Here is a 22,211-nt window from a genome sequence, read left to right as displayed (position 1 = left end):
TCATGTGAATTAACCGTAAGTAGGGTTCATGCTCACTTATAATCTAATTCCATTGGCTCTGTTGATCAGCATTTTCTGTCAGCGGTCACTCACACACCAGTTAGAACATAAAGCGCCAGTTTTATATAATGTAATTGGACTTGCCGAAAATCCAGAAATACATCTAAGAGTTATTTTAGATAATATTTTATGCAGGGTTACTTTTACAGGAAAAGTTGAGAGGGGGAATAAAGTTCGGGGCAAAGGCGGATCCAGGGGCATCTGAAAGGGGGGTGGGCGGCAATACCATTAGGTTTTTCGTTAGGATGGAGCCCGCAGAACCTTACCTACCCCCAAATCCTATTCTTTCCTCGGGTTTCAGCCACTTTATTTTGGAAGGTTACCAAAAAATAGTTTTGCTAAAAAATATACGCACCTACCTTGGCTGTAAGGGGCGGGGGAGGTCCCAACTTGACTGCGCCCTTGCAAATGCCAATCAGTAGTATCAACCTATCAGTGGTATCAATAACTAGTAGGTATACCCCGGCCAAACATTAAGTAACGCCTTTCTAAAGAGAGAGGTTAATCCGCGCCCTGATTGGAGGTCATTTTGGCCCCCATGTGGGTTTTCTTGAAAAGCGAAAAACGGCGGCGCGCAGCGCCGCCAAATTTTTAGTACCTTACCGGGCATCAATTTGAAACCTTCGCACAAAATTTCAAGTCTTAGGTCACCTTAGGTCAGGAGTAATTGATGTCAAACTGTTCGAGCAAAAATGAGCAAAAAAACATGAAATTCTTAAACGCTCACAAAAGCTACAGTTAACGAGCAATTCCAAAGTTCTTTGTGTGGTCGTGTATGTAGAGAAACGACGGCGCTACAAAACTGTAACCTCTACAACTACAAGGTGGGCAGTGATATCCGAACAAAAACTAATGAAGCACAAAACTTGAATTATTACTATTAGTATTAGTGAGCAGTGAAAGTTCCATTGGGAAAGCCGGCTGTGATGAGGTACATTTTTTTTTGCGCCCTGCTCTGCATGCAAAGCAGATGAACGTGAATGCTGCATAAAGAGAAAAGTCATTTATTACTCAAAGCTTTAATGCCTATGGGACAAAAATAACGTTGTTTTTCCTTCAATGATTCCGGTTTGGAGGATGGTTAAACACGGCCATTGTCATATTGGGACAAAAATTTTAGATGTCTGGCCTTGGCGTCGATGAAAAAGTGAAAATAATCGTGAATAAATGGGTCGTTTCTGAGAAAAAACACAGAATATAAAAGGGGGGTCCAAAAGGGGGTCACCTTCTTTTTGCGTCAAAGGAGGGGCCATGGCCCATTGCCCCCCTCCCCCTGTATCCACCCTTGGTTCGGAGAGGTAATCCCGTCCCCCGCCGGTTTCTACGCCGACGCCTGTACCGATATGTCAGTGATTGCGAAAAGACGGAAGAGACAAGACAAGAGACGGTCCCACCGACTATCCGATCGGTATCGGGTCAAATCTGGAGTTCCTGCTGCACTGAACGTAAAATGGTTGGATGGAACCGAAAATTGAAAATTAATAATTATCTTAACGCCAGCAACGTTGATTGATGACGAGAATCTGATTAACGATGGCTATAGAATCTGAATAGCGAATTGATTGAAAATGGGCTCCAAAATAAATTTGAAAGGGGGAAATTCCCCCTTCCCTCCCTAGCCGTTCAGACACGATTTGAAAGGGGGAGCGGAATTTTCGAAGGGGGGAAATTCCCCTCTTCCCCCCTTTAAAAGTAACCCTGATTTTATGAAGCCTTTACCTGCCTTTACCTAGGCGTGATTTCTTTTTCTATTACCTGAAAGAATTATTGAACGCTCGTCTTCAATAGCTGTAAGGTGCTCTCCTAATGACCAGGTGAGATTGATTTGAGAGGGATGTGACAATGCAACATGTTGCATTTTCTGAAACTGTCAAGCTCTTGATGATGAAGGAACAATTGGTACCTATAATTAGTATTCTGTACCAGAGTGCAAACTCCCCTACAGCAAATGGTAAAACCATTACAGGTTTTCAAAGGCTTCACCACTTTCAATGTTGCTGGGCATCCTTTGCATGATTTTTACAGGCTAGACTGCTTATCAGAATGTAAGATTAAGGATTTAAAATTTTATAATTGAGTACTTAAGATTGAGCTTGAAATCTAACAGCCGTGGCCACAGCCGCAGCCGTGTTCTTGGAGATATTTGCAGCCGCCCCGGCCCACAGCCGTGGGGCTGCAGCCAGCCGCGGCTGCAGCCGGCCGGTGCAGACCTCTAGTGACTGAACAGGTAACGCGCGTCCTTCGACCCTACGCGAAGGTCAGCACGAGACCTGCAGCCAACCTTAGTGCTAGACTCGTCAAACCTAAGGACAGGTTGGGGGTGAAGGAGAAGGCTGGGCTGGTCTATCAGTATAAGTGTCAGTGCGGAAAAATTTATGTAGGAGAAACCGGGAGAACGCTAAGGACGAGGGAATCGGAACACAAACGAGCTATAGCAAACGGAAACCGGTATCACTCAGGGATATCTAAACATGTGCTAGAGACAGGGCACTCTATCAAATGGGACGAAGTTAAAATTTTGGATTATGAAACGAACTGGGGTAAACGAAAGGTGAAGGAGGGTTTTTACATTTCCAGGGTAGAAAGACACAATAGCATTAACATCTTACCCGGGTGAGAGGTGCCTGATATGTACCGGGCACTACGTGTGTAAGGCGCTTTTCGATGAGGCTGAGTGAGCTGTCAAAAATAGGTACACTTGCTTTTGGATTGTTGAAAATTGTTTTGTTGTATAGGCGTGTGGCTATCAGAGCGAATTTATGCAAGCTTGTGCGCCTGCGAGTATGTAACGATTACGATCCTTTAACGATTACCATCGATTAATGTGTCATGACCCCGATTGTGCAAACTCGATTGTTACGACCACGGATCACGATTAATGTCGAATGTTTTATTACGGATGTTACGGACGATGGCGACTTAATTATGTGTTATTAGTTGTTATCATGTATCAAACTGTTTTGTGCATCTATGCTTGAGACGTACCGTTACAACTTTTCCTCGTGGCAGTTTACTTTTTGGTAGACATGTTTGAAACGTATTGTCTTGTGTTCTAATGCATTTAAAAAGCAGGCTGATGAAGGAGGCAGCAGCCCCCGAAAGCTACCGATCATATACATATTACTGGTGTCGAATAATTCGTTTCTGAATATATGGGACCGTATATAAAGGGCCGATTATTGGTCAGGAACTAGATGGAAGTGTATTTAGGTGTTTCAGGATTACAGCAGGTGCTGTTTTTAGTTCATTTACAGTTGAGTTTCATGCTCAGCGACATCAGAAACGGTCCGTATCGGAAAACGACAATATTTTATGACGTCACTGTGACGCCATCTTAACCCGCGCCCCACTGTGGGGCTATTTATAGCCCCCCCTCCCGTTTTTCTGCAATAACTTCCAAACCACTCGACATATCGACGCCAAACTTTCAGTACCTTCGGCTGCATCAATTTGACACCTTTTGTCAAAATTTGAACTTCGTAGCTACCATAGGTCGGCCGGGAATGACGTCAGAGTGACGTCATGTTCGGCCGATTTCGACGCAAAACATTGAACCACGGCAATCGCTTCCAATAGCTCAGTTTTTGAGTTAGATCCAATTTCTTTGCATGATAGCACTCAGAATTGACTGCGCTATCAAACTGCAATATCGGATTTTCAAAATTTTGAAAGTTTCGAAAATTTTATAAAATAATATTTAAAATTTATATTTTTATATTTTTTCAGTTTTTGACTTTTCGAAAAAAAAAAACGGAATATATGTGACAGAACGCATGCTTATGAACATCTCTAGCAAGTTTTAGCTAAATATCTTCAAAAATGGCGAAGTTATACGCATTATTGCAAAAAATTCACAATTATTAATTTTTCAAATCAATTTTCAGTACGTATGTGACATCGTACACCAATATTAATAGCACCATCGTGTTCCTGAGCTCAACCTGCATCCAACAGACACCTTTTTTGTTGAAAAATTTTAACTTCAAAATTTGACCTTTTTTGACCTGAAAGTCCACTCAACTAGTCAACTCACCTAGTAGGTTTCCCGCCTCAGCCATATGAATTGGACAGGCATTGGATGAAGGTGAAAGGGAAACCCATTTCGGATAGAGACGCGCCGGCTCAATACATAAATATATGTCATTTGTTTCAAGTTGTTTGTGAGCCGGAGGTGTGCGTCTGCAATACAGATGTGCTGTCCAGGGTTGTATATGACTCAGAGTTGCATCATGAATCGACTCAAGAATCAGTCGATTTTCTTCGAGTCATGAGTTGAATCGAATCAAAAACTTTGAGATCAGAATGAGTCATGAGTCGATTCGATTCACATATGCATAAGCAGTTTAAGTCAAAGGTTGAATCGACTCAATGAAACTTGAGTCATATGTTGAATAAATTCGCTTTCCCGCTGAGGCCTGAATCAGTCATGAGTCGAAGTGATTTACATGTGATTAATAAACTTAAGGTAAAGATGCTTGATATTTGAATCATAAGACAATTCATTCCGCAAATTATTAAACAAACTCAGTACCTTTGAGTCATGCCTTGAATCAATCAAACCAAAAATGTGGTTGGGTCAAGTCATGAAATGATTCAATTTATTTTATAAATCCCTGAAATCAGGAGTTGAATCAAATCGTTTAACTGAAATTGGTAACTACAAAACAAATTAACTTAAGAGCACGCAGCAATCAGGTAGGTACAGGGACCCGCAGTTGCTACTGTACACATATATTACCAAGTTAGAATTGCGCTATTATTTGCTAAGCGCTGGCATTTGGAGAAAGGAAATGTAGCGCAAAGTATGGAGGAATACCACATGTTTGCTCCTAGGACGTAGGTTTTGTCTAATTCCTCTTACCGCCACAGATATTCTTCCAAAACTACAATCGTGCTATTTTTCCACGCCGGTTGCCTCCCCAGAGCTCATCCTTGTTATCGCCTATAGCTTCCGTTCCCGCTACGTGAATGAAAGTCACGTGACTACTACAGGTTTGCTCTCAGTACTAACACACCTAGCCCGAGGGCCGGTCCGTAGCGGGGAGGTGTAGAACGCCTGAGCTCCAGCGCAGTGGAGGTGGTGGTGGCCCGTATCATAAAGAGGCAACCGTAAGCAGAACTACAATTGCCGCAGTATAAGATTATGATCAAGTTTTCCTTAAATGTAGTTTTCCTTAAAATTTTGACGATCGGCCCAGTAATTTTGGAGTTAGGAGGGGGGCTATGGAGAGCCCCCCAGTAGGGCGTGTTATACGCAGACCCCAGTGGGGCGCGGGTTAAGTGCTACAACCACTAAATTTTGCTCAAACATTGCCTAGGTATTCATTTGAAGCTACGTTGAGTTTCACGTTCGTAGCTTATCAGGTTTCGGAGATATTCCGCAGAACGTAAAGGGGGGGGGGCAACTTTATGCCCCCCTCAGCGCCTCGTGGGTTAAACATGCATAAGGGCTACAGTCTGACCGTCGAGGCCCTCGAGGTGGCCTCTGATGGTCCAACGCCAGCCTCTGAGGGCCCAGCGCCAACCTTAGACTTCAGAGGACAGAGGGCCCCACGTTAACCTAAGAGGGCCTACATTGTCCTTAGATAGCCCCAAGCTGAGCTGTTCCCAGTGGGCCCCAATCTGGCCTCAGAAGACCCCACGCCGCTGGTCTTAGAGGAACCCACGCTGCCCTTATATTACCCCACGCTGGTCTAAAGGGCTACGCACTGGCTTCCTTGGGCCCCACGAAGGTCCCAAAGCGGACTCTAAATGACCATGCTAGCCTCCGACGGCTCGACTTCGGCTTCTGAGGGCCCTACGCTGACCTCCAAACCTTTGGTAGAAGTTTGTTTAGACATGTTTACGGATGCTTAACTGATTAGGCAGGATTTTGATATACCTTTACCTACGGTATATGGTATGTATGTTAGGTGTGGTGTAAAGGTCCGCTTATACGGTGTATATTAGGTGGTATATTATGACATTGTGGAGTCGGGTTTGTCCCCATCTGCCCAGTCGAAATTCCTTAGCCGAGGTCCTGCTGTGTGACTGTGTCAGTCCTGCTGTGTGACTGTCTGTATCCTATACATCCTATCCATCCTAAACACCCTATACATCTGGTGTTTCTCAGTGCATTAGGAGGTAACCGCCAGAGGTCGTACCAGCCCCTCTACCCTCACCGTCCGCATTATGAAAAAGGCCCGGCCAAGGGTAAACATACGTAGTAATAACGTTTCTTTATTATCTCATTTTTTTTTGCGAAAAACTAATAACGATAGAAAGTTTCTATAGTGGTTACCAGTTTGCGTGCCTGCCAAGCTTGTTTGTCCGGTATGCAGCAATGCGGGTTACATGACAAAACATGTCGTAATACGTAATGACATGTCGTTTTGTGACGTGATTAGACACGACGCTGCGCAACATGTCGTAATGCGTACGACGTAACATAACGTACTATGTCACCTTTATATGATTAGTAGAAACGTAAAAAACTGTAATTCTGTGTTCCAGATGGAGATGACAGATGTGCGTGAAGACCTGGTCGCCCTTCGCCGGGAGGTGTCCGCCCTTCGTGAAGTGGTGGCTGCCCTTCGTGAAGAGATGTCCGCCCTTCGGGAAGTGGTGGTCCCCCTTCGTGAAAAGGTGACCATTCTGAGTGAGGTAATGGCGAAGGACCATTCGGACACGCAGAAGCTCAAGGCGGAGAACGCCGCACTTCACGGTGCGGTGGTCCGCCTGGAGCAGGCAGTGGTCGAGGAGCGGACCACTCGCCAGACCGTGGTGGAGGAGCTGCGGCAGGAGGTCCGCCGGCGAGCGGCGCCATCCGGCCGTCCCCAGGGGTGAGACTGGGAGGCAGCAGGGGTGGCTGTGGGGGCTGAGAGAGTTCGGAGAGCTGTCATGGTGAAAAGTAAACTCTCTTTGTAGAAGGTGTAAGAAATAAAACATAACTAGGTCTTTGAAGGTCGAGTAGCTTGTAATTGTAATTTCCGCCCAATTAAAGAAACATGCCTTGAATTCGTACCATCTTCTGCAAGTTAGCCGTTTAGTCTCGATCGTATTGTTCCAGCTTTCGACAGACGTCCTGCAATCTGCATAATGTTGGCCAGTTCGGGGCATTATATCCCGCACGTATTTACATGTCATCAGCAATCGTGTCACAAAATCTAATCGGTCGTATCAAATCGATTGGATTCGTATGAAATCAACTCTGAACGATTTTATTCAACCGAATAGATTTGACAACATACTATTGCTGACGACGATATGTCGGGGAGAGAGGTCATATTGCGCCATGTTCTTAAATGCGCCACACCTTCCTCCTGTCCAAAATTCGATTCGAATGAATGCTCGAATGTGTGCATTTACTTCACCACCAATAACTCGCTCTTATTCCGGTCCACGGGGGCAGGTGAGGTGTCTCAGCTTTCTCACAGACCATTTTTTGTGATTTCCTCTATTTTCTTACGCGAAACAGTCTATTTCGACCTTTGCTAGTGTCATGGTTTATCTTAGAGATAGTGATTCAACTAATAATCATTGTTAATTGCTCGTTTAATGGTAGTTTTGAAAGTTTATCATCACCGTGGCTTCCTGTCCTTGCCATATTTGAAGCTCATGAAAAATGTGTTCCAACCGTAATTGCGTCCACCCTAGGCGCCCTATTCTTCAGCCCAGAGAAACAGCATCTTGTGGTTGGGACACATTTCATTGAACACTTTGAATATTAGAGCGCTCACCTTACCATTACCTTAGCCTTCACAGCATAAATGTTTAATGGGCTGACACGTCCAAATAGGCTACTTAGTTAGGTGGCAAACCGTTGTTTTTAATAGGGCGCTTTTACATGAGAGGCATGGGCGCTTTTTGATGGGGTAGTCCGTAAATGCGCCCTTTGCAGGTGTGTCGGAAAACTTTTCTCTTGTTATTTTTTATGGGTGTGATACAAATTAGGAGTTGTAATTTGATGCCAAAATAACTGAGGTACAATTTGAGATATCATCAAGCATGACAGCTGGTCAACTTTAGCCGCAATAGGCCGATATCCTTAACCCTATTAGTGGCAGGCTCCTGGCTACCTCTATTAGTGGCAGGGGGGCTGTTTACGACCCCCCCCCCTGATATCTCGAGATCTAACGGGCCGATTTTCAAAATTCAAACGGCATTCGATTTCGCTCCACGTGATCTCATTTCTAAAAAATGAAAGTAAAAAAATGTCAATAGGGGGGGGGGGGGAAGGGGGGTAAAAACGGGCAAATTGCAGATACATTTTAGACTGTTTATCACGGCCAGGTTTCTGAACCTATCTTAACGCAACTTTTGCCCATCGATAGAGAATGAACCAGGAATTCACATGGATCCTAAAAATATGCATTTTCAAAAATCATAGGCGGATACAGATCATTGAGATTGGGGGTACACAAAAAGTATAGTAAATAAGGTTTTTGTTGGTACTGTTTCTAAAAAGGGTGGTAATGGTCTTGTTATGTTAAATTTTCTTATGAGAGAACGACTACAATTGTATTGGTCATGCATAGGCGGTGTCAGGGCACCTATGTTGGGAGGTAAAACATGACCCCCCTTTTTGGACGCCTGGATCCACCTATTATAGCAAAAACGTGTCAAAAGGGGATGCACAATAATTTTTTATATGTTATCACATGATACCTTTCATTCACTGTTCGTAAAACTGGTGCAGCATCGTGATCTTCGCCCAAATGACTCGCTTCACGAATAGGACCCCCCCCCATTCCCAGTGCTCTGGAGCCGCCCCTGGTAAATTTATGAACTTGAAATTTTCAGGGAATGTGTCCACTTTAGTTTTAGGAAAAGTCAGAAAATTTCAGCATCGTAGCTTCATCGGTTTCGGAGATATTCCCGAAAAAAAAAACTGAGGGGTGGATGAAAACACCCCCCCCCCCCCCCCTGCCACTAATAGGGTTAAGGTGGCGCAATATGACCTCTCTCCCCTACCTAAATGCATATCGGATCATCAAAGGAGCCAACTAAAGTTGTGAACTTCTTTTGCATTTTGATTTATGTTCTTTTTCTTGTCTTTTCAGTAAAATTACAAAAGCGTTTCATGACGTCACGGTACAGACGGAGCCGCAGCCAACGGCAGACAGTGATACCACAGTGCTGAGAGAGGCGCTAAGGACCGTGACGACGTTCGACGCTCCGTCAGCCCTTGGCGAAGACCAGCTGACGGCGCTCCTGCAGAGTCTTCCCCGCTTGGAGGAGCTGACCGTCAGGGTCCCGTCCTTCGGAACGGGGCGGTGGCTGCGGCTGCTGCCGACGTCACTGAGGACGCTATACGTTACCGGTGAGAAGTAGTTGAGGAAACACGTACTATTACTTCTGAATGGTGGTAGGTACTTACATAGTACATAAAGTAACAGTTTCAGTGATAAACGTTCAGCGGACATATGTGTGCCATGCTACCTACATGCTACACAAACATTAGCCACTGTATTGTACATACCTACTTTATACTCTTGCAAACGAACCTGTATGTACTGAACCGGTATGACCTGTATGTACTGAACTGTATTAATTAACCCTCGCCCGCACATGCCATTTTCCCATCCTAGAACGCACATGGGGGGGGAGGGGGTTGCCACCCCCCGCGCCATTTCGTTCCTGTTGGAGATAGAGCTTAGCGATAAAGACCAAAAAGATTCTTTGGGAAGAGACGAATCCAATGATACCCAGTTTTACCTTCCCAGGTCAGTCATTGACCTTCCAGGTCAGGTCAAACTCAAAAATGTTGCTGTTTTGGGTCACCGTTGGATATCAAGTGCGCTGCTTATCATATACCGATGACGATGCCGTTTTCTGGTGCCAAGCCAGCTAGAACCTCTTTGTCACACTACCCGACCAGGTTTTTGCTGCTGAGGTCATTTCAGGTCAAGTTAGGTCAAGGTCAATGATATGTGTTTGTATGTCTGTGTGTGTCTGCGTGTATACTGATGTGTGCACCGATGTGTGCACCGATTGTTTATGTGTCCATATTACATGAAATCATGATCTGAGAAGCTTTTACCAAAAATGCAGTAAAAAAACTTCAAAAAAAGTTAATTTAGCTTGCCTAAAGCGCAATTATCTTAGATGACCTAGGTTGACCTTGACCCTGACCTTGACATCTGTACATCGTCGAACAACATGTTCCATGATAGATGGGAGGTAAGACTGGCATAACAGGTCGAAATCAAGGTGTCAAAAGCTCACAAGGCCCATAGCCAACGCAAGATGTTGAGAATTGGCCATTTGGGTCATGACATGACCTGAAAAACAAGGTCATATCTCCGAAACCAAAAACCGCAGAAACTTGAAATTATCAGTGGACATCACGAAGGGATAGAGGAGCAGCTATACGAAAAATCAGCCTTCTAGCTCTAAAAATGTTGAGTGCAGAGCAGAAAGACTACCTGGGGGGGTCGCAACCCCCCTCCCATGTGCGGGCGAGGACCCGCGCCCTGATGGGGGGGGGGGCATTTTGGCCCCCTGTGGTTTTTCTTAAATAGCGAAAAACGGCGGCGCGCAGAACCCGCGAAATTTTGGGTACCTTACCGGGCATCAATTTGACACTTTCACACAAAATTTCAAGTCACAGGTCACCTCAGGTCAGGAGTTATTGAGGTCAAACTGAGGTCATGTTCGAGTAAAAATGAGCAAAAAACATGACATCTTGAAACGCTCACCAATTCTACAGTTAACAAGTTCTTTATGTGGTTGTGTAGAGAAAAGACGGCGCTACAAAACTGCTATCTCCGATTTTCGAAATTTTGGGATTTCGATCCCCAAAAATCAAAAATATTGATTTTTTTAGAAAAACTAAAAAAAATCCACTTTTTTTCGAATTTCGAAAAAAAACGGGATATATGTGATAGTCCCTGCACTCTTCGATATACATACCAAATTTTAGATCGATACCTCTTTTTTGTCCAAGTTATAGCGAAAAAAAAACTTAAAAATTGATGACGTCAAATTTTTGAACTCAATTTTTCGCAATCCTAGACCTCGTAGCGCAAAACGGAGACCACCATTGAACTCCCCGTGACGAGCTGCATCGAATCGATACCCATTTTATGCAAAAATATCAACTTTTAAATTTGACCTAATTTGACCTGACCTTGACCTGCCTTGACCTGACCTTGACCAAAACGTGACCTAAGCTGGCCCTAAAGTCTGTGTGATCCACATAATCGCATTTGTCATGTAAAATGGACCATAAAACATGTATCACACGACACTTTCATATTGTGACCCGCCAGTGACCTGACCTCTGTGACCTGACCTGGTATCAGTGACCTCAAATAGCAGAATATGTGTTTGAAGAACATTTCCCCATCGATGATTTTCAATGAAATGCATTTTACACGATTTTACAACGCATTTCTTGAAATGCCTGTAAACGGTGAAAATTCGACCTTTGACCTGACCTGTGACGTCATCGGTTTGACCGAGGTCAATAAAATTGGGTCACAAGGTAGTTCCCCGTTGCGGCTATCCAACACCGTTCACCGCTTGTCGCTATGTTGCGTGGTTCTCGAGATCTGAGGGGGGGACAAAATGCCCCCCCATCAGACCGCATTGCTCGACAGACCCCATCTGGGCGCGGGTTTTAACTGACGCATGTATAAGCGTAGCGCATGCATTGTGCACAATGTTCAATTACTGTCCAACAGTGCCGATCGACCCTGGCTTTGTCAGTGTCGTCTGTGTCAGGGTTTGACACCACGGTGTCAGCCGCCTCCCGACCCGGCAGCAGCTCCGTCCGACTGCAGTCAGCTGACACAGCCCTGTCCGACAGGGCCGGAGGTGACGAAGTCGATGTGGCCGGAACGGTACGGGAGTGGTCTGTCGGTATCTCTCCAGGGGGTGGCTGCCGACACCATCAGTCACCTGGCCACGGAGCTGGGGTCACGGATTACCCTAGTAGTCACAGATGGTGAGCAGCGGTTGAAGTTACTCATATATGAATGGCTAGGAAGGGATAAACAACAGTAGCTGTTCCGGCGCTCAGCGTTCGCTGGCTGTGACGTCACGGCCACCCGGCGGCCCGCGGCCCGGCTGACCTCCAGTGACCTTGAGACGCGCTGCCGGCCGCGTCAGCTGATTGTCGGCGGTGCGCACTGCGCGGCGACCCCAAACGCTGCCGGACTGGTCAGGTGCAGGTGGCGCTGTCGGGCGCTCCTGAACGGGGCAGGGGGCGACACAGGGACACAAAGAACAGGAAAACTGGCCGGCGGCAACGCTCCTTGCTTGTTATTTTTGCTCTAAGGAACTGCTTTTTTTCTAGCAAATGTTTATAAATAACGTGGAGAAGCAGTTTATCCCTGAAAATCTGAAGCCTAAATCAAACCAAGAATAACTGGATACAACACATAGGCCCGGGCAGCGCTTGTCGAACAGCACTGCGGATCCGAAGGTTGGGACTTTAATTGTGAAAAACCGCCCGCCCGCCGCCAAACGGAAACAACGCAAAACGCACGCCTAAAACGCCAACGCAAACTTCGCAAAAAAACAATCGCCCGCCCGCCGAAAACCGCAGAAAAAAACGCACAAAATGCCGCAAAAAACGCGCGTCCGCCGCAAAACGCAAACACCGCAAAAAACGCAAACACCGCCGCCACAAAAAAACGCCCGCATCGCCCGCCGCCAACCGCGAAACGCCGCAAAAAACGGCCGCGAACCGCAAAACGCCGCAAAAACGGCCGCCCGCCGGAAACCGCTAAACGCCGCAAAAAACGACCGCCCGCCGCCCGCCGCTAACCGGAAATAACGGCCGGCCGCCGGCAACCGCAAAACGCCGTAAAAAACGGCCACCCGCCGCAAACCACAAAACGCGGCAAAAAACGGCCGCCCGCCGCAAACCGCAAAACGCCGCAAAAAACGGCCGCCCGCCGCAAACCGCCGCTAAAACGGCCGCCCGCCGCCAAACGCAAACAGCAAAAACACCCGCATCGCCCGCCCGCCTGCCGCCAAGCACAAAAACCGCAAAAAAACGCAAACACCTCCGCAAAAAAAACGCCCGCAACGCCCGCACGCCCGCCGCCAACCGCAAAACGTCGCAAAAAACGGCCGCCCGCCGCCAAACGCAAACATAACTGGATACAACACATATTACATGTATTGCAGGTAATGCTGCCTCATCCTAAGGTAAGACGGAAGCCATAAGCCATGGCAAGCTGTAGGATGACAAGTCGTGTGCCGTGTGGTGAATGGTGATGGTCAATGATTTGGGCCTCTATTGGACGTAATATTTACGCTACAAATTTTATAACGATACAAAATTGTTATAATTAGCTACACATAAGTGCTGAACAAAATACTTATGTGAAAAGGTTTCAAAAACTCACCATGATGTCATATTGATCAATTGACATCATGAAAATATGCCTAGTTTGGAATATAATGGACTAATTATAGTCCGTTTTTCTTAACCTTCCAGGCGGTGGGGGGGGGCATTTTTTTGCCCCCCCCCTTTACTTTTTTCGATATATCTCGAGAACCGCTGCGCCGATCGTCACCAAACTTTCAGTACCCTCCCGGGAGCAGCTAGCGCACATGGTGACCAAAAATTTTTCCAAAGGCTATGATAGATTGGCCGCTAATGACGTAAGAGTGACGTCATTTTTGCCATTTTCGACCCAAAAAAAGGTTTCGCGGGAAGAGCTGTCAGGCCTACAGCTTTAGAGATACAGAAAAATGTTTTAGACATCAAAGGTGTGGAATTAAAAGGGCTACAAAACTGCTATTTCGGTTTTTCGAATTTTTTGGATTTCGACCCCCAAAAATCAAAAAATATATTTTTTTTAAATATAATAGCCAAAAAATCCAAAAAGTTTTTTGAATTTCGAAAAAACCGGAATATATGTGATAGTCCCTACCGCCTTCTATCTACATACCAAATTTGAGATCGATACCTCGTTTTTTGGCCAAGTTATAGCGAAAAAACTGTTCAAAATTGGTGACGTCAAATTTTCAAACTCAATTTTTAGCAATTCTAGACCTCGTAGCGCAAAACAAAGACCACCATTAGACTCCCCGTGACGAGCTGCATCGAATCGATACCCATTTTATGCAAAAATATCAACTTTGAAATTTGACCTTTTTTGACCTGACCTTGACCTGACCTCCACCAGAAAGTGGCTTAAACCGTACCTGATGGTCTTATAACCAACACCATTGAGTTGGAAATGAACAACTGACCATAAAACATGCATCACATAACCTTAGTAAAGTTGGGCTCATGTGGTGACACTTGGTGACCTTTGGTGACCTGACCTGTGACCTGACCTGGTATGACCAGTGACCTCTAATAGCAACATATGTACGGCTCTCCAGTAAAACTCTTGTTGGTTTTGCTTTTTCGGACATATCTGGTCCTATATAATGTTTAAATGCATAAGTATCAACCCGGATTATGTGTATGCACATTAGGGGTACCCATTTTTGGGTCAATTTTCCAAATTTTAGGTGGGGGTGGATTTTCCCATTATTTGGTCTATTCTGATTCCACCTGTGCCAAAAATACCGAAATCAAACGATTTCTAGGGGTCGCGAATTCAAAATGAAAATGCCAATTTTAGCGAAAAATAGACAAAATAATGCTATTTAATTTTGAAACAAGATTACCATGCCAACAGGTTGGGGTCAATTTTCCCATTATTTGACCTATTCTGATTCCATCTGTGCCAAAAATAACGAAGCCAAACGATTTTTGGGGGTCACGAATTCAAAATGAACATGTTAATTTTAGCAGAAAATCGACCAAATTAACATTGTTTTATGTTGGGACAAGGTTACCAAGCTAACAGGTTGGGATCGATTTCATCATTATTTGCTCTGTTCTGGATCTATAGCAGTGACAGAAATAATGATATTAGACCACTTTTATGGGTCGCGAGCTTGCATTGGAGTTTTAATTTTGTGGAAAAATGATTTAATTTGAACGACTATAAATATGCAAAGCCAATGTGTCGCAGTGGTAGTAATGACTGTTAGACACCGTGCAACATTGCTTTAGTTGTATATTCGACGTGCAGCGGTAAAAGAGAGCACCAAAAATATCATTTTGGTCAATGAACAGCATATGCTCATTTACACTCACTCTCGCTTAGACCGTCATTAGTAGAGCTAAAGACCGCAACTCTTAGAACGAATGGCTATGTAGTCAGGAGGGCAAAAATAAGCGATCGAAGCTTTCTCATTGGAACCACCTAATTTTCAATAAGTCGTCTCATTCAGCAAAGGCAATGACCGATCCCAAGGACATGAACATTGACCTATCGATACAATCTGGGTTTGAGTGGCATTAAAAACCGTTACGGTATGTGACGATATAACTCGCATGCCGTATTTTAACGGAAATATGGCATGAAGTAGATAAACAAGTTATCAATTGCTTCTGTATATCTATACCGACATAAAAGCAGCACTAAGCTATGCCGGTATGCACGACTGATGACCTTTGCCAATTCGCTAGCCGAACTCCCCGAGTCCCGGAGTTGCAGAGACGGCTGAGGGAGGGGCGCAAGCTTTACACCACCGTCGGGTGGCTGCTGTATGAGTGTAGCTTTGCCCCTGCCCCACAAACACCCAAACCCGCACACAGCATGTGCGTTTGTGCATATGGAAAGGAAGCTGGCCAAGCACACCACAGGACGGTAACACCGAAACTCCATCCTCACCCCTTTATGAAAGAAATATGTTTGCAATTTTGCTGATGACGGACAGCACTGGCCTGGCCGAACGCGCGCACGACTGCTCGTGACTCCAGTTCTGGGCATGTGCCGCTCCTATACCAGCTGATGCCTTGAGACGGGTGCAGATATACCTATCGATGTCATGGAACCAGTGGCTGGTGACGGCCGCTGCCAGCAGTATCCTTTCAAGATAACGGACCTTACACTGCACACTGCACTCTACAGGCTCAGTCCAAACCCGTAGCTGATGTTGAACTGAAGTCGACGAATGTCATTGCTTAAAGCTGAAAATTAGGAAGGTGCCCAAGTCTAGACGGCTCAGCCAACTCCGAGGCAGAACCGTTAACTGACTCCTGGCATTGGCACGCACACTCTCTTATATGATGCGTCCTGGTATGTACCACCATACGGCCCATGCAGGATGAAAATATCCTGCTACATTAGGTTCTTCAGACTCAGACGCCAAATAGGTACCTGAGGTCACAAGTGATCTGTGCAAGAAGCTGTGAAAGGTCTTCGTCACATATCAACCATGCACGTATCAGCGCATGGCTAGTCGCGTGTGGTCGAATATGAACTCGTAAATGATCTGCAGTTGTATCGGAAACTCTTCCACAAGAACGGTGTGTATCTGTCCCCACTGAAGAAATGGAATAGTACGTACATACATGGTTGGTGGGCGTGGAAAGAATCGACGCTTTGAAGTTTATGTTTTCGGATTAGAAGTTTGTAATGTTCAGTTCAAAGCATGTATTCGGCCCAGATACAGGTCTGCCGGGGAAGGATAACACACAGTCACAACATGCACAGGACACATTCGTCACATTCCTCCCCGCCATACACCGCCATGTAACATCGTGCGTAGGAACACATGAAGTTAACTAAACAGCCATTCTCCATAAAGCTTTGGGGCGGATCTTTTTCTTTTACTTCGTCTGACAGCGTTAGTCCCAGTATCCCCATCACCTCCTGTCGTCAGCCTGTCATCACCATCAGCCACACTATCCGTGACAACAACGCAAGCACCGTCCCTCGAGTCTACATCGGGCACAGTTCCTCCATCAGCGCTGTGCAGCACACTCGTATCCCCCTCGGCACCAACAGAAGCTTCCTGATCCGTAGCATCTGCGACTGTACTAGAGGATAGCAACGGTGCTTCTACGTTAGCATGCTCCGGACCACTTAGGACGTCCGCTCTGTGATCGATACACACATCGGGTGCGCGATGTTGAGACAGATATGGCACATAGTCATCATCGTCTTCCTCTACCACTTGACCAGCATCAACAGACTCAGACTGAGATCCATGATCATCCTCATCCTGTTCATCCTGGCTACCTTTGCGCGCATACTCCTCACGTTCTACATACGGTTTCAGGTGATCATGATGTACTACCACCTTCCTACCGTTCTTTAACCTCAAGCGATAGTTCTGCGGCGACAGCACCTCAATGATATCAAAGGGGCCCGACCAGGGACTCTGCAGCTTGGGGGAAAGTCCCTTTCGCCCGACCGCTCTGTGCAGCCACACCCGGTCACCCACCTGATGCTGCATCTGGTTCACAACCTGACGCTGACGCCGTTTGGCAGCTGCTTCCTCGATAGCAGCAGCCACCTTCCGACGGACCTCCTCAAACTCTCGAGGGGAACAGATCCTGTCTGCCGGACAGTCACCACCACCACAAGTGACGTCGAGAGGGAGTCTGGCCGGGCGACCATGAAATATCTCGAAAGGAGAAACACCGGTAGTCTCATGCTTGCTCGTGTTGTAAGCAAAAACAACTTTTGGGACCACCGTGTCCCAATCCCTTTGATTGTCTGAAACGAAAGCAGCCATCATGGAGCACAGGGTTTTGTTGAAACGTTCCACCTGTCCGTTTCCGGATGGATGGTAACCCGTCGTGCGTGTTTTGTCGATATCCAGATGTCGACAGACTTCCTTAAACAATCGGCTCTCGAAATTGCGACCCTGGTCTGAGTGGATAACGCGTGGACACCCATACCTGCAGAAGAGCTCCCTAACCAGGATCCTAGCAACCGTTTCCGCCTCCTGGTTGGGAATGGGAAATGCCTCGACCCACTTCGAAAATCCGCAGACCACTACCAGGATGTATCGGTTACCAGAGTCCGTCAACGGAAAGGGTCCCGTAATGTCTGTGGAGACCCATTCCCAAGGTCGGGCTGGAAGAGGCATCTTCCCGAACTCCGCCCTGAGGGGATGGCAAGGGCTTTTCTTCTTGGAACATGGAGAGCAAGATTTGACGAAGTTGGCTACGTCAATGGTCATTCGGGGCCAATAGAAACGGCACTTCAGCTTCTCAGTAGTCTTTGAAATTCCCAAATGACCCGCCCAGCGACTGTCGTGGGACTCTGAGAGTATCTCATCGACCATGGAAGCTGGAACGACAAGACGCCTGTGGTTGTCCGCGTGAATGTATAACAACCCCGAAGAGCTGTCCACTTCCAAAGCCTCTTTCACTGACAAATAGTGTCGTGCGACAGACGACTGACTAGATACATTTGGCAAACCATGCAAAAGACTGACGACAACCAGCAATATATCTGGATCACTGCGCTGGGCCAGAAGGATACGGTGTTCATCAGACTTGAGATCAATGTGACCAACCACACCTCCCGACACCGCCCTTGACAGCGCATCAGCATGTGGGATGGACCGCCCTGGACGGTACTGCATTATGTACGGAAATTGTTCCAGCTCAAGGATCCACCGAGCCAGCCGTCCCCTCGGGTCCTTGCACGAACGCAAGTACGTCAACGGGCAGTGATCTGTCTGGAGTGCGAATGGTTTACCCTGCAGGTATACAGCAAAGTGGCGAACCGCCCAGACCACTGCCAAGCACTCCCGCTCGGTGGCGCTGTATCGAGCCTCGATTTTGGACAGACAGCGGCTCGCAAACGCCACCACTTTTTCAGAACCGTCAACCCGCTGGGTAAGTATCGCACCCAGACCGATGCCGCTGGCATCGGTAGTGAGAATAAACTCTTTCTCGAAATCGGGGAAAGCCAGAACTGGCGCCTCCGTCAGCAGACGCTTCAAACTTTGAAAGGCGGACTCGCACATGTCATCCCAAAGAAATTTCGCACGATCCTCGGTCAGCTTAAGCAATGGCTTAGCCACTGTAGAAAAGTTTGGTATGAACTTTCTGAAATAACTAGCTAAACCAATGAATCTACGCACATCATGGACGTTTTTAGGACGTTCGTAGTCGACAACCGCCGAGACCTTCGAAGGATCCGCGGAAATGCCCTCACCGCTAATGACATGACCTAAAAACTTCACCTCCTCCTTAAAAAAACTACATTTCCTCAGGTTAAGTTTCAGATTGGCCTCCTTTACGGCACACAGAACGTGATCCAGGTGACTCAAAGCTTCATCAAACGACTTACCGAATACGATCACATCATCTAGGTAAACCAGGCACTCCCGCCAGGTTAACCCAGCAAGAACAGCCATCATGAGACGCTGGAATGAGGCCGGGGCTCCCTTCAGTCCAAACGGCATCCTCGAAAATTCCCAGAGTCCCGTGTGGGTAGAGAAGGCTGTCTTTTCCTTATCTGAGTCCTTTACCTCCTGCTGCCAATATCCCGACTGAAGATCCAAGACGCTGAACCAAGATGACCCGGAAAGAGCATCCAAACAGTCCTCCACCCTGGGTAAGGGGTGAGAATCACCATGCGTTAGGTCGTTAAGACGACGGTAATCAATGCAGAGTCGCAACGAGCCATCTCGTTTCCGAACTGGCACCACCGGGGAGCTCCACGGCGAGCAGCTGGGACGAATGATACCATCTCGCTGCATTTTCAGGACAGCCGCGTCAACATCATCCCTGTCAATTACGTTAATCCTTCGCGGAGGCTGAGAAACGGGGCGGGCTCCCTCTACGAGCGGGATCGAATGTTTCACGATACCACACTGTCCCAGCTCACCATCTAACGAGAATGCTTGTTTGTGCTTACTCAAAAGATCGGAGAGGGCAGTTTTCTGTGCATCATCACTGAGGTCAGAACCCTCGACCAGAGCGTTCACCCAAGCATCATCAATCTCACATTCATCCCCAGAGTCACCATCAGCAATCTTTGAGTGATCCATCAGACGGGCCACCACAGAGCGAGCGGGCAAAGTGACACCCCGGCCTGACGGGTTCAAAACTCTTACGGGTATCATACCTCCCTTGGACACTGTCGCCACAGATCTAGCCGCCAAGAGTGAATGTTTATCAGAAAGAAGGCTACTCGACTCAACAACGACCACCCCCGAAACATCATCTGGAACAGAACACATCACAATACTTTGGTGCTTCGGAGGGATGATAACGGTGTCCGAGGACCGCACGCAGTCTGCTGCCTCGGTAACAGTACACCCCCGAACACTCACTGTGTGGGCGGCAAAGTCTATAGAAACAGCCGATCCCATCTTTTTCAGCAAATCAGTGCCCAGTATGCAAGAGGGAGACAGGCCACGCACCACAAACAGGGGCTGATCTCGCAGTGTCTTATCTCCGATACTAACATCACACACAACTACGCATTCTAAATCTAATGCGTTTCCATCAACAGTGACGGGCTGCCTCAGAGCGGGGATCCTCTGGACATCCATATCTCCAATGACATCTGACGAAACAACACTACATTGTGCCCCAGTATCTAGCAACCAGTCCACTCTCTTATGCTGAACGTATCCCGAGACAAAGACTTCCGCATCATTATAACCCCCCACTCGGGCGGCTGCTACATGACTGCGCTGTCCACACACAACCCGACCTGCCCGAGCCAGCACACCCCCAGCCACAGTGGCACGCAACACTCCAGCCCCCCGAACTCCGGGACCGGGTTTGTCCTTACCACTGCAACTCGATCGTGGTGACTCCGCCGTCAGTGCCTCACCAGTGGGTGCGCTCGGCACTCGAACGCCCGCCGCGGTGGCCCCCTGTAGGCCAGAACGCTCATCCACGTCAGACAAGCCTATCGCATCGGGCTCGACGGCTGACGGACTCATCACAGCATCCGCCTCTAAACATTCAGCGAACCTTGCCACATCCACAGAGCCCGGCCGGGAGGACACACAGCCGGCCGAATCGTCAGTGTCAACACACACAGGCTCAACAGCCGGCGAAACCGACTCACCCTGCGCGCCCGACTCCGGCGCGGCACGACACCCGGCCTCCAACGGAAGGCCTCCACCGGGAGGCGTGCGCCGCGCCGCAGAAACCCCAGTCACACTCGACTCCGAACACGGTACCTCCCCCGACGCCGAAGAGGGCTCCGCCTGGCCCGGCTGCAGCGCGCCGTCCGAGCACGGCGCCGGAAAGGGCGCCGCCTGGCCCAGCTGCGGCGCGCCGGCCGACCACGACGCTGAAGAGGGCGCCGCTTGGCCCGGCTGCAGCGCGCCGGCCGACCACGACGCTGAAGAGGGCGCCGCTTGGCCCGGCTGCAGCGCGCCGTCCGACCACGGCGCTGAAGAGGGCGCCGCCTGGCCCAGCTGCGGCGCGCCGGCCGACCACGACGCTGAAGAGGGCGCCGCTTGGCCCGGCTGCAGCGCGCCGTCCGACCACGGCGCCGAAGAGGGCTCCGCCCGGCCAGGCTGCAGCACGCCGGCCGAGCACGGCGCCGGAAAGGGCGCCGCCTGGCCCAGCTGCAGCGCGCCGGCCGGCCACGACGCTGAAGAGGGCGCCGCTTGGCCCGGCTGCAGCGCGCCGTCCGACCACGGCACCGGAAAGGGCGCCGCCTGGCCCAGCTGCGGCGCGCCGGCCGACCACGACGCTGAAGAGGGCGCCGCTTGGCCCGGCTGCAGCGCGCCGTCCGACCACGGCGCCGGAAAGGGCGCCGCCTGGCCCAGCTGCAGCGCGCCGGCCGACCACGGCGCCGGAAAGGGTGCCGCCCGGCCCAGCTGCGGCGCGCCGGCCGACCACGACGCTGAAGAGGGCGCCGCTTGGCCCGGCTGCAGCGCGCCGTCCGACCACGGCGCTGAAGAGGGCTCCGCCTGGCCAGGCTGCAGCACGCCGGTCGAGCACGGCGCCGGAAAGGGCGCCGCCTGGCCCAGCTGCAGCGCGCCGTCCAACCACGGCGCCGAAAAGGGCGCCGCCAAGCCCAGCTGCGACGCTGAAGGTGGCGCCACCTGCCCACTGGGCCACCGGAAACAGTGCGGCGCCGGCGCCCCCATGGGCCACCAGTCCTGCCGCGCCACTCCCCAGTTTAACTGTCTCGGGGCCACACCCCTCACGGGTACATCAGACGCCGCGACCACGCGCCCCTGCCGAATCGCGGCTACTCGAAATTTGCACAGCCTCTGGCCATATGTCCCGGCTGCTTGCAGCGAAAACAGATAACAGGCTTCCTCTTCTCCTTCTGAGCCCCAGGCTCTGAGGGTTTAGCTGTCACTTGCTGCGTCTGATTAAACCGCCTTCTCTGTCCAAATCTGCTCTTGGGTATTGACAGCGCATC

General features: G+C 48.7%; 2 protein-coding genes across 3 annotated transcripts in view; one reads left to right on the top strand and one right to left on the bottom strand.

Annotated features, from left to right (window-relative positions):
• LOC122391284 overlaps window positions 1-22,211 on the top strand; it is a 79,137-nt gene that overhangs the window by 17,688 nt on the left and 39,238 nt on the right. For both annotated transcript variants that reach the window (XM_043385075.1, XM_043385074.1), the window contains exons 2-4: window positions 6,553-6,881; window positions 9,102-9,361; window positions 11,852-11,989. In XM_043385075.1, coding sequence (XP_043241010.1) covers window positions 6,553-6,881; window positions 9,102-9,361; window positions 11,852-11,989 — 727 coding nt within the window. The remainder of the gene's footprint in view (window positions 1-6,552; window positions 6,882-9,101; window positions 9,362-11,851; window positions 11,990-22,211) is intronic.
• LOC122391283 lies at window positions 16,485-21,095 on the bottom strand. The gene is made up of 2 exons (XM_043385073.1): window positions 18,687-21,095; window positions 16,485-17,567 (listed from the first exon to the last, which is right to left on the bottom strand). The coding sequence occupies exons 1-2, from the start codon at window positions 20,764-20,766 to the stop codon at window positions 16,627-16,629; spliced, it is 3,021 nt and encodes a 1,006-aa protein (XP_043241008.1). The 5' UTR covers window positions 20,767-21,095; the 3' UTR covers window positions 16,485-16,626.

Source organism: Amphibalanus amphitrite, unplaced genomic scaffold (genome assembly GCF_019059575.1).
Source record: "Amphibalanus amphitrite isolate SeventyFive unplaced genomic scaffold, NRLGWU_Aamphi_draft 000429F_arrow, whole genome shotgun sequence".
NCBI classification, from domain to species: domain Eukaryota; kingdom Metazoa; phylum Arthropoda; class Thecostraca; order Balanomorpha; family Balanidae; genus Amphibalanus; species Amphibalanus amphitrite.
The sequence above is the reverse complement of the archived record's forward strand: the minus strand, read 5'-3'. Positions and strand labels throughout refer to the sequence as shown.